Consider the following 17,814-nt stretch of genomic DNA (forward strand, 5'->3'; position numbering starts at 1 on the left):
CCCAGTGTGGCCTCCTGTATATCGGTGAGACCCGACATAGATTGGGAGATCGTTTTGCCAAACACCTATGCTCTGTCCGCCAGAAGAAGCAGGATCTCCCAGTGGCCACACATTTTAATTCCACGTCCCATTCCCATTTCAACATGTCAGTCCATGGCCTCCTCTACTGTTGTGATGAGGCCACACTCAGGTTAGAGGAACAACACCTTATGTTCCGTCTGGTAACCTGCAACCTAATGGCATGAACATTGATTTCTCAAACTTACAGTAATGCCTCCCCACTCTCACCCTCTCCTTCACCATTCCCCATCCCCTTTTCCCTATCTCACCTTATCTCCTTGCCTGCCCATCGCCTCCCTCTGGGGCTCCTCCCCCCCCTTTCTTTCTTCCATGGCCTTCTATCCCAACCTATCAGACTCCCCTTTCTCCAGCCCTGTATCTCTTTCACCAATCAACATCCCAGCTATTTACCATCCCTTCCCCTCCCAGTTTAACATCACCTTGTGTTTCTCTCTCCCCTCCCCTATCTTTTAAAGCTACTTCCCATCTTTTTTTCTGCAGTCCTGCCGAAGGGCCTTGGCACGAAATGTCAACTCTACTCTTTTCCAATTGTGCTGCCTGGCCTGCTGAGTTCCTCCAGCATTTTGTGCATGTTGCTTGGATTTCCAGCATCTGCAGATTTTCTCTTGTTTGACAAATGAGTTATGCTTTGATTGGGAGGCCAAAGATAATGGGATCGCCAGAGACTGATACTGGATTCCAGCTGTTCACAATCAGTAATTTAATTAAGAATATCAAATGTAATGTAACTATTTGCTGTTGATACAAAGCTGTGTTGCAATATGTGGGGAGGCTTCGATGAAAACACAAGTTGACCGAACAGACTGGACATGAAACATAATGTAGAAAAAAATGTGAGGTCTTCTGTTCTTTGCTGCCTACCTGAAAAGGAAGATGAGGACTGAATCTTGGAGCTTTCAGTCAGCCTGGTATACGTTCTCCAGCCTGAAGTTGGGCTTCAATCACAAACTTTTTTGGTTGAGAATGTCATACCTAAGCCAAAACTGACATCTAACAGCCTAGTAAAAGGGCCAACCTTTAAAATAGACTTGTCATCTCGAGTTTAGTTTAATATAGTACTATAGGTTCTTTCCCCCTCAGATTCTGTACTATGTGCCATAATGTTTATGGGAAGAATGGAACTGCTTGTTTAAAATAATCAATCAAGTGGCATTTTGTTTCCCCCAGTACCACATCAATAAATTATCTATTATGTCATCTGAGAATCACATGAACAACAGTGAAAAAGAAGTAGATGAAGTCGATGCGGCCCTTTCTGACTTGGAGATTACTTTGGAAGGTGGCAAGACATCAACCATTCTGGTATGTTATATCTCAGCTGTATTTTTATTACCTTGTGGTTAAAAAGAAACAGAGTTTGAGTGAAAAGACATCATCAAGATTGTCTGATTCAAGATAGTCTGATAGTTAGCGTGTTTCTACAAACACAGCATCTGGTAGCGAGATCAATCCAAGATACTGACAGCCAGTTGAGTCACTTTGTCAGAAACATCTACACTAAATTTGCGATTGCGTACAAATAGAGTGTAGAAGTAAACTAGTCAATTTGCTGGTAACACAAGTATTGGTGGAGGAGTGGAGAGCAAAGGTTGTAGAAAGATGCAGTGAGACAGGGACCAATTGGAAAGTTGGGTGGAGTAGCGGTAATGGAATTGAGTCCATTCAAATGTGAGGTAATACATTTAGAGACATCAAGTGCTACACAGTAAATGACATGGACAACTACAGTGTTGATGTATGGACGAACCTGGGTTGCAGGTTTGTGGTTCCCTGAAAACGCTGAGCCAGATAGATTGAGTAAGGAAGAAGGTATTCAGCATACTTGCCCTCGTAGGTCAAGGCATTAAGTCAGATTGCAAATGTACACAGTTTTCACTTTGTGTATTGTGTACAGCCTAGGTTGCTATGCCACACGGAGGATGTGGTAGCATTTGGGAAAAGTGAAGTGGTTCAGCAGGTTACCTATTGTCTGGCATGGAGGACTGCAGTTATAAGAAGAGTTTGGATATGCTGGGATTATACTGTTTAAAGATTATCTGTCACGTGTACGGCGAAACATCAAAACATGCAGTGAAATACATCATTCGCGTCAACCAACACAGTCCAAGTACATGCTAGGGGCATCCTGCAAGCATCGACATGCTTCCGGTGGCAACATAGATAAGTCCATGATATACCTTTACCAATCCGCATGTCTTTAGAATGTGGGAGGAAATCAGAGCACACAGAGGAAAGTCACACAATCATGGGGGCGGGGGGGGAATCATCAAAACTCCTTTCAGGCCACGGTGGGAATTGAACCCCAATCACTGGTGCTGTAAATCATGACTCTAGCCACTGAGTTGTGAGGAGCATAGATATGGAAGATAGTTGGAGTCTTTTTTCTGAAGGTGAGGAAGCCCAAGACCAGAGGGCATAAGTTTAACGTAAGGGGGAGAAATTTAAGAGAGATGTGAAGGGCAAGTTGTGCTTATATGGAATTAGCTGCCTGAGGAAATGGTGCAACCAAATAGATCTGCAGTGTTTAATGGAATTTGGTCATGCACTGGGATAAGAAAGGAACATAGGTGTAATAGAGTTTTGGAAAGCATCAAGTTGGATAAGTCACTGGGACCAGAGGAGATGTACCCCAGGCTACTGTGGGAAGTGAGAGAGGAGATTGCTGAGTCTCTCGTGATGATCTTTGCATCATCGATGAGAACAGGAGAGGTTCGGGAGGATTGGAGGATTGCGAATGTTGTTCCTTTATTCAAGAAAGGGAGAAGGGATAGCCCAGGAAATTGTTGACCAGTGAGTCTTACTTCAGTGGTTGGTAAGTTGATGGAGAAGATCCTGAGAGGCAGGATTTATGAACATTTGGAGAGGCATAATATGATTAGGAATAATTAACATGGCTTTGTCAAAGGCAGGTCATGCCTTACAAGCCTGACTGAATTTTTTCAGTATGTGACTAAACACATTGATGAAGGTAGAGCTGTAGATGTAGTGTATATGGATTTCAGCAAGGCATTTGATAAGGTACCCCATGCAAGGCTTATTGAGAAAGTAAGGAGACATGGGATCCAAGGGGACATTGCTTTGTGGATCCAGAACCCACTTGCCCACAGAAGGCAAAGAGTGGTTGTAGATGGGTCATATTCTGCATGGAGGCCGGTGACCAGTGGTGTGCCTCAGGGATCTGTTCTGGGACCCCTACTCTTTATGATTTTTATAAATGACCTGGATGAGGAAGTGGAGGGGCGGTTTAGTAAATTTGCTGATGACACAAAGGTTGGAGTTGTTGTGGGTAGTGTGGAGGGCTGTCAGAGGGACATTGATAGGATGCAAAACTGGGCTGAGAAGTGGCAAATGGAGTTCAACCCAGATAAGTGAGAGGTGGTTCATTTTGGTAGGTCAAATATGATGGCAGAATATAGCATTAATGGCAAGATTCTTGGCAGTGTGGGGCATCAGAGGGATCTTGGGGTCCGAGTCCATAGGACACTCAAAGCTGCTACTCAGGTTGACTCTGTGGTTAAGAAGGCATATGGTACATTGGCCTTCATCAATCGTGAGATTGAGTTTAAGAGCCAAGAGGTAATGTTACAGCTATATAGGATTCTGGTCAGACCCCACTTGGAGTACTGTGCTCAATTCTGGTTGCCTCACTACAGGAAGGGCGTGGGTGCAGAGAAGATTTACAAGGATGTTGCCTGGATTAGGGAGCATGCCTTATGAGAATAGGTTGAGTGAACTCAGCCTTTTCTCCTTGGAGCAACAGAGGATGAGAGGTGAAGTGTACAAGATAATGAGAGGCATTGATCATGTAGATATTCAGAGGCCTTTTCCCAGGACTGAAATGGCTAGCACTAGAGGGCATAGTTTTAAGGTGCTTGGCAGTAGGTACAGAGTAGATGTCAAGAGTAAGCTTTTTAAGCTGAGAGTGGTAAGTGCGTGGAATGGGCTGCCAGCGGCGGCGGTGGAGTCAGAAACGATACGGTCTTTTAAGAGACTCCTGGATAGGTACATGGAGCTTAGAAAAATAGAGGGCTATGGGTAAGCCTAGGTAATTCTAAGGTAAGGACATGTTTGGCAGAGCTTTGTGGGCTGAAGGGGCTGTATTGTGCTGTAGGTTTACTATGTAATGTGGGAAAACAGGATCAAGTGTTGATGGTCTTCAGAGTAGACATGAATGATTGGGGTTGGAAGGCCTCTTTGTGTGTAGTACAACTCTGACGCTGAATATCATACTTATAATATCCTGCTATAATATCCCAACCTGTGTTGTCTTCCAAGTGCAAAAAACACAATAATAATTTTTCTTTGCTAAAACCTGTACCTACCACTTTTGTACTAGAAAATATTTGGAATATTCAGTTCATTAACCTTCAAGTAGTTCACTAACCAAAAATAGGTTTTATCTTTTCAAAATTAACTTGTTAACTCAGAACTTATTCTTGTTTCAGGGTGATATCACTTCTATTCCTGAACTGGCTGACCATTTAAAAGTGTTCAAGTAAGATTTTCATTTTCCATTGGCATATTTTGCTCCCTTTTGGGGCCTTTTAATTTCTTTTCCTCACTGACAGAAAGAGTGTTTGTTCAAAATGAACAGATTGCTGTATTATCCACTAGTCCTCTCGTGCTTTGCTGTCTTCATTACCAATGGTCCTCTCTTTTTATGAGAAATAGAGAACAGATTGAACTTATAAAGCTTTGCTTGTTCAATGTCATTTGCTCCTAGGAAATGAGCATTGTACTGGGTAAGTCTTAACACAGCTTTTTAAAGTTGATATTTGCTTTGCTCTGCATTTTACTGATGCACCTGATATCTTTTCATCTGTTTAAATAACCACATCTGAATGGCACAAAGACACAGAATACTGTGTATCATGTGCAACCACCTGTGATGGGAGGGGAGGGAACCAAAGGCTAACTGTGTAAAGTAAGCTGATATCTTGCACAATGCAGCCTTTGAGTCTGCTGCAAACTACAGTGATAGGGCATATTTTAATGAACCTCTATCTATACCAGTTATCATAATCATCGAATAACATGGTCGGTAATGTTCCCTGTGTCCAAATCTCATGAGTTTTCTCCAGGGGTGAGCATTTCTAAGTGTGTAAAGGCACAATTATTGGTCACGAATAGGGAGTAAACGTCACCTCCTCTTATATTCTTGGGAGAAAGGGAGGGAAAACTAGGAAATGAATGAGACTTGTAGGATAAAGATGTCATGACAGCTGCCTTTAAAACTTCAAATTATTTGACAATTCTAAGATCTGCATTCCCCAGTTGGACATTAATTGGCTTTTCCTGATGGGTGAAAGCTGTTGATGTCTTGTTGACTCCAAGAGCATAATCTGGGATCCAAGAAATGGTGATGTAGTGGTAGGCATTAGTAAATGGGCTATTGGTGACTTATTAACTGTGGCTGTGCTGGGAGATGGGTAATGCTGGTTGTGACTGCCTGCTAAACAAGTTAGGATAGTCAGCAGTTTTGACAATAACTAAGAAAGAATTGCCATTGCTCCACTAGGCAATAGGCTGAGTATGAAGTTCACACATCCTTGCAGGCTGTAGCTAAACCTTTTAACTTAATTCCCAATGGCATGAACATTGAATTCTACAGTTCTGGGTAATCTACTCCCCCTCTCTCGACACCCTCTCTCCTCATGATTTAAGCAGGCCGTATCACCCAACACCAGACTCCCCACTCCCTGCTCCATATCATCCAGTTTCTTCCTTCTCTTTCTCTTCCACCACTGCTTCTGCCCATCACCCACACAGTCACCTTCTCCCACTGTTCCCATCTCCACCCTTTTGGTGGAGTTTATTTGGTTCCATGCTGCAGCCTTCTTTTCCTATTAGATTCCACCTTCTGCCCCCTTTTCCATTGTTGCATTACCACCTCTATTGGACTCTATCAAATCACCCCTCCTCACTCTGATTCACTTGCCAGCTTTTGCCCCACCTCACCACTCACTCTCACATCCATCTCCCCTATAAACTTTCAGTCCAGGTGCAGGGTCTTGATCCAAAACTCAGCCCCTTTCCCTCTGCAAATGCTGCCTGGCCTGAGTTCCTGCAGCATTTTGTTGTGTTTTGCTATTTTAAATCTTTTCCTCAGTTTTCCCTACTGCTTGATGCTTGTCTTCATTGATCGACAAGGACCATTCTACTTTCTTCCCTCCTACCCAACAGCTCTGATCTTTGCAACTCTCTCCATGAGCATTTTTAAAATGTTCTGCTTGGACCCTCTTAGTCAAGAGGGAAACATTGTTTGAAAACCTTCACCAAGAATCATCAGGGGCAGATTCTTATATTAAAGATGCTGTATAAATTCTGGCCGTTGTTGTGCATTCACAATGCCCACATTGTACTGAGAGAACAAAGTGAAGAAGAAATCTGAGACTTGTTTCAGAAATCCATGAAGTGCTGTTACACACATCTCTGTATAATTGGAGTGAATTTAATGATACTTAATGATTATTATCAACCTGATTGTGAATTGAATCTCACATGGTTTTACTCAGCAAGCTAGCTGTTCGGACTTTTGACCAACCCTGAAAAAAATCATAGTGACAGAGTGACATTCGCAACCTCAATCGGCACCCATATTTGAAACACTGCTTTTGGCCAGCTTCATCAACTGTGCACTTAGGAGTCTGCTGCCAGTAGTAGGCAGTAATTCAAAAGGCTCCTATTTCCAATCTTCACAGTGGGGAAAAAAATACCTTACCTCACCCTTCTACCCCCCCCCCCCCCACTTTCAGTTTTAATATTCTACCCAGGTGCAGAAGTATGTGTACAATGTAATTATCAGATCATTTGCCAACAAGTTGATGAGTTTTTTTTTCCCTTGTTGACATTTATAGATGATCTAAGAGTAAACTCTTGGCTCAGTACCCAAAAGGGCAATCTCTCAATTGACAGTTGCAGTATTTGACCCCTGGAAGCTAAGGGTTTTCCATGGACTTTAACAACAGTAAAGATTTTTGCAAAGATCTGTAAAGTATGACAGCAATGCTCATGGTAGTCTTGTTTGTTTTCAAAGGGTTTTCTTCTCTGTGGCCACCAAAATAGTACGTTTAAAATTTGAGAGAGTGTGGTAGTAGTGATATATTTCTTTTGGCAGAGAAGATCCCATTAGTTATACAATTGTGTTATATATATGTGTGGTAAATATTCTGTCATTTTCATGATTAGATACTAAAATTATTTGTTAAAGTATGACTTCAGTGACTGCAGACAATAAATCTAGTTGATAGCTCGGGTGCAAGTTACATTGTTGGAATTGTTAAACTCGTGTTGACCCGCAAGTGGTTTATATGCTAATAGATATTTTTCTTTGAAAATATCCTTCTGCCTGCAGACCAAAGAAATTAACGTTGAAAGGTTACAAGCCATACTGGTGTACATTTAAAGACACATCCATTTCCTGCTGCAAAAGTAAAGATGAATCCCACGGACCTCCAGCTCATCAGATGAACTTGCGAGGTGAGGGTTATGTTTTTGATGCATCAGAATACCATGGTTCCCAATGTCCAAGAAAGGCTCAACGGCTTTAAGGGAAAGCAATGCAACTTGCATAATAAAATGGGGGGGGGGGGAAGTGAAATGGATATTGAGTAACATAGATCCCATGAATTAGAACTAATAAATTCTTCTACAGATGAAATTAATGAACTCTGATATTTTCCAGTGGAATCTGGAGTCAATGCTCCTATGATAAAAGCAGCTAAGAACTTGCTTTCTGCAATACCGTTTTAGAAAATCAGATGGAATCTGGCCATAACTGTGATAATGCTTCAATTCAAATACTATCTGCAGGTCATGGTTAGAAATATTGTAATAGAAGCATTATGTTCCTTGAACTGCTGGAGAAACCCTGCAGGCCAAAGATCGTCAGTGGAAAGTGAAACAGCTTCAGGCCCCAGAACCTTTCTCAGAAATCTGCTGAAGTGTCATTGTCGTGAAACATTGACCTTGTTACTCTTTTCCACAGATGTTGCTGGACTTCCTGAGTGTTTCCAGCATTTTTTTTGTTTTTATTTCCAATTTTCTCCATCTGTATTTTGTTCTTTTTCTATTCCTTGTTAAGACAGCCCAACAAAAACAAAATCAGAAAGGCAACCATCTACTACCCCTCCAATATCTTCCCTGTGGGAAGGCAGGGAGATCTCCAGTGTCCCTGACTACTACACCTGCAAGAAGTGCGTCCAGCTATAATCTCTTTCAGACCGTGTTAAGGAATTGGATCTGGATGAACTCTGGATCATTCAGGGACTGAGGGGTGGATCAACAGGCCATGCAGGGAGGTACAGGACGTGGGTAACTGGGTCACTGTCAGTAGAGAGAAAGGGGAGAGGAAGCCAGTGCAGACTATCTTTTAGCTAATTCCCTCAACAACGGGTATACCACTTTAGATACTGTTTGCTGGGGGTTGATTTAGCAGAGATTGGGTCTCTGGCTGTGTAGCTCAAGGGGAGGGGAGCAAGAGGAGTGTCTTTGTACAGGGGATTCCATAGTTAGAGGGGCAGGCAGGAAGTTCTGTGGATGTCAAAGAGACCCACGTGCCAGGGTCAGTAATGTCTCAGATCAGGTCCATAGCATTCTAAAGAGAGAAGGTGAGCAGCCAGAAGTTGTGGTACATATTGGTACCGGTGGCATACAGTAGGTAGGAAAAGGGATGAGGTATTGAAGAGAGAATATGGGAAGTTGGGTAGAAGGCTGAAAAGTGGGACCTCCAAGGTAGTAATCTCTGGATTGCTACCTGTGCCACATGCCATTAGGGGTAAGAATAGGACGATTTGGCAGATGAATGTGTGTCGGAGGGATTGGTGCAAGGGGCAGGATTTCAGATTTCTGGATCATTGGGATCTCTTCCAGGGACGGTATGACCTGTACAAAAAGGACATGTCGCACTTGAACCAATATCCTTGCAGATAAATTTGCTAGAGCTGTTGGGCAGGGTTTAAATTAACTTGGCAAGGGAAGGGGACTGGGGTGATAGGGCTGAAGATGGAGCAGTTGGTATACAAGTAGATGCCTTGTGTAATGAAACTGTGATGGTAGTAATGGGGAACAAGGATTGGCAGATGAACTTAAAAAGCATTTTGCGTCAGTCTTCGGTGCGGAAGACACCAGCAGTATACCAAAAATTTGAGAGTGTCAGGGGGCAGAAGTCAGTGTACTTATTATTACTAAGGAGAAGGTGCTTGGGAAGCTGAGAGGACTAGATGGACTGCACCCCATTATTCTGAAGAAGGTAACTGAAGAGATTGTAGAGCCATTAGTAATGATCTTTCAAGAATCACTTGATTTTGGCATGATTCCAGAGGACTGGAAAATTGCAAATATCACTCCACTCTTTAAGAAGGGGGGGGGGGGACAGAACAAAAGGAACAAAAGGAAATCTGTTGGTCTGACTTCAGTGGTTGGGAAGATGTTGGAGCCCATTATTAAGGATGCGATTTCGGGGGAAGCACATGATAAAATAGGCAAACTCAGCATGGTTTCCTTAAGGGGATATCTTGCCTGACAAATCTGTTGGAATTCTTTGAGGAAATAATAAGCAGGGTAAACAAAGGAGAATCGGTGTATGTATACTTGGATTTTCAGTGGGCCTTTGACAAGGTGCCACACATGAGGCTGCTTAACAAGATAACAATCCGCGGTATTAGAGGAAAGATACTAGCTTGAATAGAAGATTGGCTGACTGGCAGGAGGGAATGAATGGACATAAAGGTGGCCTTTTGTAGTTGGCTTCCAGTGACTAATGGTTTTCCACAAAGATCAGTGTTGTGATCACTTTTTTCACATTATACGTATGTCGGTGATTTGGATGATGGAATTGATGATTTTGTGGCCAAGTTTATGGGTGATATGAAGATCAGTGGAGGGGCAGGTAGTGTTGATAAGCAGGTGGCTTGTGGAAGGACTTAGAAGGATTGGGAGAATGAGCAAAGAAGTGGCAGATGAAATAGAGTGTAGAAGTGTATGGCGATGCACTTTGGTGGAAGGAATAAAGGCATAGAATAGTTTCTAAATGGGGAGAAAATTCAAAAATCAGAAGTACAATGGGACTTGGGAGTCCTCGTGCATGATTCCCCAAAGGTTAATTGGCAGGTTGAATTGGTGGTAATGAGAAATGTTATGTTAGCACTTATTTCAAGAGGACTAAAATCTAAAAGCAAGTCTGTAATGATGCTTTATAAGGCAATGTTCAGACAGCACGGAGTATTGTGAGCAGTTTTGGGTTCCTTATCTAAGAAAGGATGTGTTGGCATTGGAGAGGGTCCAGAGGAGGTTCATGAGAATGGTTCCGGGAATGAAAGAGTTAATGTATTAGCAGAGATGAATGATTCTGGGCCTGTACTGGCTACAGTTAGATGAATTGGGGGGGGGACTCATTGAAACTTATTGAATATTGATATGCTTAGGTAGAGTGGATGTGAGAAGGATGTTTCTGTAGTGAAGGAGTCTAGCACCAGAGGGCACAGCCTCAGAATAGAGAGGTGTCCACTTAGAGTGGATACGAGGAGGAATTTCTTTAACCAGAATGATGAATCTCTGGAATTCATTGCCACAGATGGCTGTGGAGGCCAAGTCACTGGGTATATTTAAAGCGGAGGTTGGCCAGTTCTTGATTAGCCAGGACGTCAAAGGTTGCAGGGAGAATTCGGGAGAATGGGGTAAGAAATCAGCTATGATGGAATGGCAGAGCAAACTCAATGGACTGAGTGGCCTAGCTCTGCTCCTATGTCTTATGGAACTATTTTGGGGTGTGCTTCTACACAAGTTCCAGCAGTAGCACATGTGATACCCTCATTTTGTTTCTGCAGGAACAGGACTAATAGTCCTCTAACCATCTGATAGGGAATTGCAATAGTTGCTGTACACACTTACCACTCTGCATCAGATATTAATCGGCCAATTATCATTCCAATATTCTGTATGCAATATGATTTTTTAACTGATTTGATTTGTTGCTATCTAGAAAAGCAGTAAGGAATGTTTCAAAATCACAGCTGTGGTGAATAATCTGAGCAATGATTTTATGTAATAGGTTGTGAGGTGACCCCTGATGTAAACATATCCAGCCAAAAATTCAATATCAAGTTGCTGATACCGGTGGCAGAGGGGATGAATGAAATCTGGCTCCGTTGTGATAATGTAAGTATTTACCTTGAATTTAGTAACTTTTTAGACCCCCGGATAATCTTGCTGCTGTAATAATAATTTCATTGATCTAACATGGCCTGTACACTCAGACCTCGCAAAATGATTTATTTTAAAATCAAACCGGATTTGTATGGTATATTATTTTTAATGTATGCAGAGTAATTCATGGAGTAACAAACACACAAATAGGCCTAACCTGTCCATCGGTGGAGCAGCAACAGCAGAGGAAATCGTATGGTGATTACACCTTAGGGGCAGGCCCAGGCTGTGAGTTCTCCTCTACCTTTGGCTTCTTCAAAAATCACTTGCAGTTTACATCCATGCTAGGGCTTTTCCCAGACATCTTGGATGTACTCCCATCACTGGAAGTTGCAGGCCATTTTTCAGACATTATAGTTGGAGAAAAAAAAGAATAAATTGGCGAGGAAGCAAGCTGTTTACACACGCAGGGGAGGCAGAGTGAGAACTAATACGTGATTGGCTGTGAATGGGCTCAGAGCTTAGGTAAAACATTCTCATTGGCTGACTGTGTGTTTACTGTAGTGGCAACCACTTGAGAAGTTTTAAGTGTTGTTTAGAATGAACTTTTGTCATTTTTTAAAATTTCAATAAGTAATTGAATTATCTCGTGGTAACAAGTCAGTGCTATGTGGGGTCTGAGTAATTACAAGAAATGAAAATGAAAATCCAATTCAAAAGCTAACATGCATTTTTTTCCTTTTGCTTGTACAATATGCTGTGTTGAAAGTAATCTAGTTTTTAAATTGGTTTCCTCAAAGAGTATAAGGTGACATCACGGCACTTCACCTGAGACCTTAGTTCCCCGTGGAGCACTGGCCGTCGATGACCTCCCGTCTCCATCGTCTTCTGAAGTCGATGGCATGGTTGGAGTTCATCAATGTTTCTGCAATCATTGCATTCTCTGTACAGGAGATTGGCCTATACAGCTTCACCAGAGCCCTGTTGGCCAGTCGTACTAGTTTCTACATCCCGCAACAGGGACACAGTGTTGGACTTTGAGAAGCATATGATATATATGTACTTTCATAATAAGTTTGACTATATTCCTTTGTGTTTGTTTTCTTTCAAAAAATATTGAGCAAATACAATTACATAATTTGTATACTACATTGATGTTATAATTTTAAATATTTGTTTGAATTTTGTGAGCAATAGTATAATTTAAAGGATGAATGTGACCCCAGTAAAGTAGTTCTTGGTAAATAATTTACTTTTCCTCAATTTATTATTCCTTTGTCTCTGTTGCTCCCCTTTTGAAAGTTAAATGCAATGCAGGATGAAGCATTATCTGTAGTTAAACAGTAAGTTTGACCTTGAATGCTTCCTCCCTCCCAAACATTGAAGGCCAAGAATAATTTGTGAAGTGAACAGTTCCAGTTAGTCTTTTTTTTTAAAAGAGTAAGAATAGATTTCATTTGAATCTAATATTTTTTTCCCCCGTTTTGTTAGGAGAAGCAGTATGCACAGTGGATGGCAGCCTGTAGGCTGGCATCAAAAGGCAAGACGATGGCAGACAGCTCATACAGCCTTGAGGTGCAGAATATCTTATCATTTTTGAAGATGCAGCATTTAAACCCTGACCCACAAGTTATTCCTGACCAGAATTCAACAGACATCAATCCAGAGTGTCTCGTGTCCCCTCGCTATTTAAAGAAGTATAAAAACAAACAGGTATTTTTCTTAGAAATCTTTTTTGACAGCTTGTGGAGTGGCAGGGTGTTTGTTTCAATTCTGACATGTTTTGTAGATGAAATAATAGGAGCAATTTTGGGCCTGCTCATTGAAGGTTAAACAAATAATTCATTTGAAATGTGTTCATGATTAAGTATTTCCATAGAATATGCCAAATTTTCTGATGAACCTAAAAAATCGGTGGGGAAATGATAATCCCTTTACTCTTCCATCAGAGATGATAATATGGATTGCAAAAGTCTTGTTATTGCAGTTGCTGTTTTGTAACCTTGACACAAGCTGCTATTTTGTATTAAAGTAATTCACTGTTATGTATTTTAGCTTGTAGATAGTTGTGCTTCATTTGAAGTCAAGATTGTGATCAAAATATCTTTTTCCTTTTTGGTGAAGAACTATATATTCTCCTGCTTTATTGTTTCCATGTATGCTGAAGTTAGTTGCAGAGGAAATTTTGCAAATTCTCCAGATTCAACAGAATCTTGGAAGCCTCTGTTCTTGGAGTTGAAATTCAAGGCAAGTCCTTGAATCATATGACATTTCAGCTCCTAAAATAAATGGCAAAATCATTGTTGCCAAGTTCTTGAACATTTTGTTTCCAAGTTTTTTTTTAACTTGAGCTCTCTACTGATAAATAAAGAAAAATTTTCATGGTAAGTGCTTTCATAAAATCTTGAGCAGATTGATATAAAGTCCTTAAATTTTATTTTGTATGAAATTAGGGAGGCAGCTTAACAGTGTGGCCACGCAAACAGCAGCAATCAAGAAAGCTGTTTTCTGTTATGTTGGTGAAGGGGTAATTAATAACTAGAATCCTGGAGAGCATTTCTGTTCTTCAAAATATTGCCTTAAGGATTTTATTTGTCTGCCTGAGCAAGCAATCAGGTCTTCCGTTTAATGATCCAAAAGAAAGAACCTTTGACCATGCGGCTTTCTCAGAAGTATTGTGTGCACGTCAGCATAATCTGCTCAGTCTGGGACTGTAACCTATAATCTCTTGACAGTTTGATGAGTGTTGCCAATTGGTGACTTCTTAATCGATGAGCATTCTTTATGTCTAATAAAGATAGATAATTCCACATGTAATGATTTTTGGGTTCAATGTATATAAATATAATTTATAACCTTGCTTTAGAAAGTTGGATTTTGTGGATTTAGTTAATCAATTTGAATTCTTTTAAATCTGACATTGATTTTCAAACTTGTGCTTGCAACCAATCCATTTTTAGATAAATCTTTTAAAGAGATTGGCATTTCCGTAATTGAAGGAAAAAAGGGAAGTTTGTTTAGTTAAATTATTACATTGCTGGTGCCGTTCACTTTGCCTTTACCTGAAATTGCTACATGACTATTAATATGAAAAATATGTATCATTTAGCAGCAAATACTTGTTGCTGCCCCACTGAACTCATATCTGCATACCTCGACTCTGTTTTATCCCCCCACCCCAGTTCAGTCCCTTCCTACGTACTTCCATGACACTTCACACACTCCAGATCTTTTCAATTATTTCATGTTCCCTGGCCCCCATCATCTTATTTTCACTATGGATCTCCAGTCCCTGTACACCTCCAATCCCCACCAGGAAGGCCTTAAAGTTGTCAGTTTCTTTCTGGACACCAGACCCAACCAGTTCCCCTCTGCCACCACTCTCCTCCATCTAGCGGAGCTTGTCCTCACTCTCAATAATCTTTCCTTTGGCTCCTCTCATTTCCTTCAAAAAAAAAAGGTGTAGCCATGGGCACTCGCAGGGGCCCCAGCTATGCCTGCCTTTTTGCCAGCTTGTGGAACAGTCCATGTTCCAGGCCTACACTGGCAACCATTCCTATGCTACATCGATGACTGCATTGGTGCTGCTTCCTGCACCCATGTGGAGCTTGTCGACTTCATCAATTTTGCCTCCAACTGCCCCCCTGCCCTCATATTTATCTAGTCCATTTCCAACGCCTCCCTCCCCTTTCTCAATCTCACAGTCTCTATCTCTGGAGGCAGCTTATCTACTGATGCCTATTACAGCCCCCCAAACTCACAGCTACCTAGCCTATAGCTTTTTCCATCCTGTGTCTTGTAAAAGACACCATCCCCTTCTCTCAATTCCTCTGTCTCCACTGCATCTGCTCTCAAGATGAGGCTTTTCATTCCAGAATGAAGGAGATGTCCTTCCACCACCTCTAACAGGATCCCACCACCAAGCACATCTTTCCCTCCCCCCGCTCTCTTTTTGCTTTCCACAGAGATTGCTCCCTACCCAACTCACTTGCCCATTTGCTCCTCCCCACTGATCTCCCTCCTGGCACTTATTCTTGCAAGCAGAGCAAGTGCTACACCTGTCCCTACACCTCCTCCCTCACTACCATTCAGGGCCCAAACAGTTCTTCCAGGTGAGTCTGTTGGGGTCATTTACTGTGTCTGATGCTCCTACTGTGGTTTCCTGTATATCGGTGAGGCCCAACCTAGTTTGGGAGAGCACTTCAACAAACACCTGTGCTCTGTCCGCCAGAAAAAGCAGGATCTCCAAGTGGCCACCCATTTTAATCCCACTTCCTATTCCCATTCTCCTATGTCAATCCATGGCCTCCTCTACTGTTACGATGAGGCTACATTTGGGTTGGAGGAACAACACCTTATATTCTATCTGGGTAACCTCCCTGATGCATGTGCATCGATTTCTCGAACTTTTGGTAATGCTCCCCCCTCGCCCCCACAAACTGTTTCACCGTACTCTCACCTTATCTCTTTGCCTGCGCTTCTCCTCCCTCTGGTGCTCCTCTCCCTTTTCTTGCTTCCATGGTCTTCTATCCTCTCCTATCGGACTCCCCCTTCTCCACCCTGCTCTGTATCTTTTTCACTGATCAGCTTTCCAGCTCTTTACTTCGTCCCTCCCCCTCCAGGTTTCACCTTTCACCTTGTATTTCTCTCTCCACCCCCCCCCCCCAACCTTTTAAATCTACACCTCACCTTTTTTTTTCTCCAGTCCTGCCAAAGGGTCTGGGCTCGAAACGTCAACTATACTTTTTTCTATAGATGCTGCCTGGCCTGCTGAGTTCCTCCAGCATTTCGTGTGTGTGGCAAATATTTTTAGGTTCCTGCATTCTAAGTTAATCCCGAGCATCAAAATGGAACTCTCTTATGTTTTCTCTACCACTTTGAACATTTTGGTACAGACCAAAATTCCACTTTGGTCGCACTCATTGGGAGAAATTAACCCTACTATTTTTTCCTCATTGCCATAGAGTGATACTGGATGGAAACGGGTAATTTGGCCTAACTGGATCAAGCTGGCTATAGCATCCTCCTGCTAGTCCCAGTTGCTTGTACTCAGCTCTTCCCCTCCTTGTACTCATCCAAATGCCTCATAAATGATGCAATTAAATCTACCTTGACCACTTCCTTTGGCAGCTCATTGCAGGTACTCTTTTCCCTCCGTGTAACTATCTCAGGTCACTTTCAAATTGCTCCCATCTTTTCTTGTGTCTGTCCATTCTAGTTTTGAATTTCCCAATCCTGGGGAGAAGACCCTGACAGCCACCCTGCATGCCTCCTGCTTATCAGGGAATAAAGATACAATGTGGCCAACCTTTCCCTATAATTCAGGCCCTCTAGTCAAGGCGGCATCATCTACATTCTCTCCAACTTGATAATGTTTTTTCTTGTAACAGGGTGGCTAAAAGTATATACAATACTTCCAAGTGTGCTTTTACAATGACTTGCATACCTGCAACATTATGTCCCTACTCCTAAACTCAATGCTCTGACTGATAAGGCCAGCATGCTAAATGCTGAACCAACCTCCCTATGTACTTGCACAGCTGTTTCCAGCCAACTGAGCACTTCTACTCCCAAATCTATGTGTTCTGCAACACTCGTTATGCCCTGCCATAAGACATAGGAGCAGAGTTAAGCCATTGGGCTCATTGAGTCTCTTCTGCCATTTTATCATGGCTAATTAATTATCCCTGTCAACCCCATTCTCCTTCCCTTCTCCCCGTAACCTTTGATTCCCTCACTAATCAAGAACCTATCAACCTCTGCTTTAAATATACTCAATGACTTGGCCACTATAGCCGTGTGGGGTAATGAATTCCGCAGATTCACCCTCTGACTAAAGAAATTCTTCCTCATCTCTGTTCTAAATGGACATCCTTCCATTCTGAGGCTGTGCCCTCTGGACCTAGACTCCCCCACTATTGGAAACATGCCCTCCTCACCCACTATAACTAGGCCTATCAGTATCTGATCGGTTTCAATGAGAACACTCCCCCACCCCCAGTTTCTCTAAATTCTAAAGAGTACAGTCCCAGAGTCATCAAATACTCCTCGAATGTTAACCCTTTCATTCCTGGAATCATTCTCATGAACCTCTTCTGGACCCCCTCCAATGCCAACACATCGATTGTCCTGACGAAAGGTCTCAGCCCAAAACGTCGACAGCGCTTCTCCTTATAGATGTTGCCTGGCCTGCTGTGTTCCACCAGTATTTTGTGTGTGTTGTTTGAATTTCCAGCATCTACAGATTTCCTTGTGTTTGCACGTCAATTCTTAGTTAAGGGGCCCAAAGCTGCTCTCAATACTCCATGTGGTCTGACCAATGCCTTTTGATGCCTCAGCATTATATCCTTTAATATTGTCGTCCTCTTGAAATGAATGCTAAAGTTGCATTTGCCTTCCTTACCACCAACTCAACCTGTAAATTAACCTTAAGAGAATTCTGCACAAGGACTCCCAAGTTCCATTGCACTTCTGAATTTTTTCCCCATTTAAAAAAAAATATTAACCATACATTTCCCTTCATTTTATTACATGTGCCACTTCTTTGCCCATTCTCCTAATCTGTCTAAGTTCTTCTGCAGACTCCAT

At 42.1% G+C, this 17,814-nt stretch overlaps 1 protein-coding gene across 6 annotated transcripts in view; it reads left to right on the forward strand.

Annotated features, from left to right (window-relative positions):
* The window catches only part of fermt2 (FERM domain containing kindlin 2), a 147,034-nt gene that overhangs the window by 111,733 nt on the left and 17,487 nt on the right, over nucleotides 1-17,814 (forward strand). For 5 of the 6 annotated variants that reach the window (XM_059957831.1, XM_059957859.1, XM_059957849.1 and 2 more), the window contains 5 exons: nucleotides 1,249-1,383; nucleotides 4,527-4,576; nucleotides 7,436-7,560; nucleotides 11,132-11,238; nucleotides 12,718-12,939. In XM_059957831.1, the coding sequence (XP_059813814.1) occupies nucleotides 1,249-1,383; nucleotides 4,527-4,576; nucleotides 7,436-7,560; nucleotides 11,132-11,238; nucleotides 12,718-12,939 (639 nt within the window). The remainder of the gene's footprint in view (nucleotides 1-1,248; nucleotides 1,384-4,526; nucleotides 4,577-7,435; nucleotides 7,561-11,131; nucleotides 11,239-12,717; nucleotides 12,940-17,814) is intronic. The other variant, XM_059957874.1, reaches the window with a different exon arrangement.

The sequence above is a fragment of the Hypanus sabinus genome, chromosome 2 (assembly GCF_030144855.1).
Source record: "Hypanus sabinus isolate sHypSab1 chromosome 2, sHypSab1.hap1, whole genome shotgun sequence".
Lineage (NCBI taxonomy): Eukaryota > Metazoa > Chordata > Chondrichthyes > Myliobatiformes > Dasyatidae > Hypanus > Hypanus sabinus.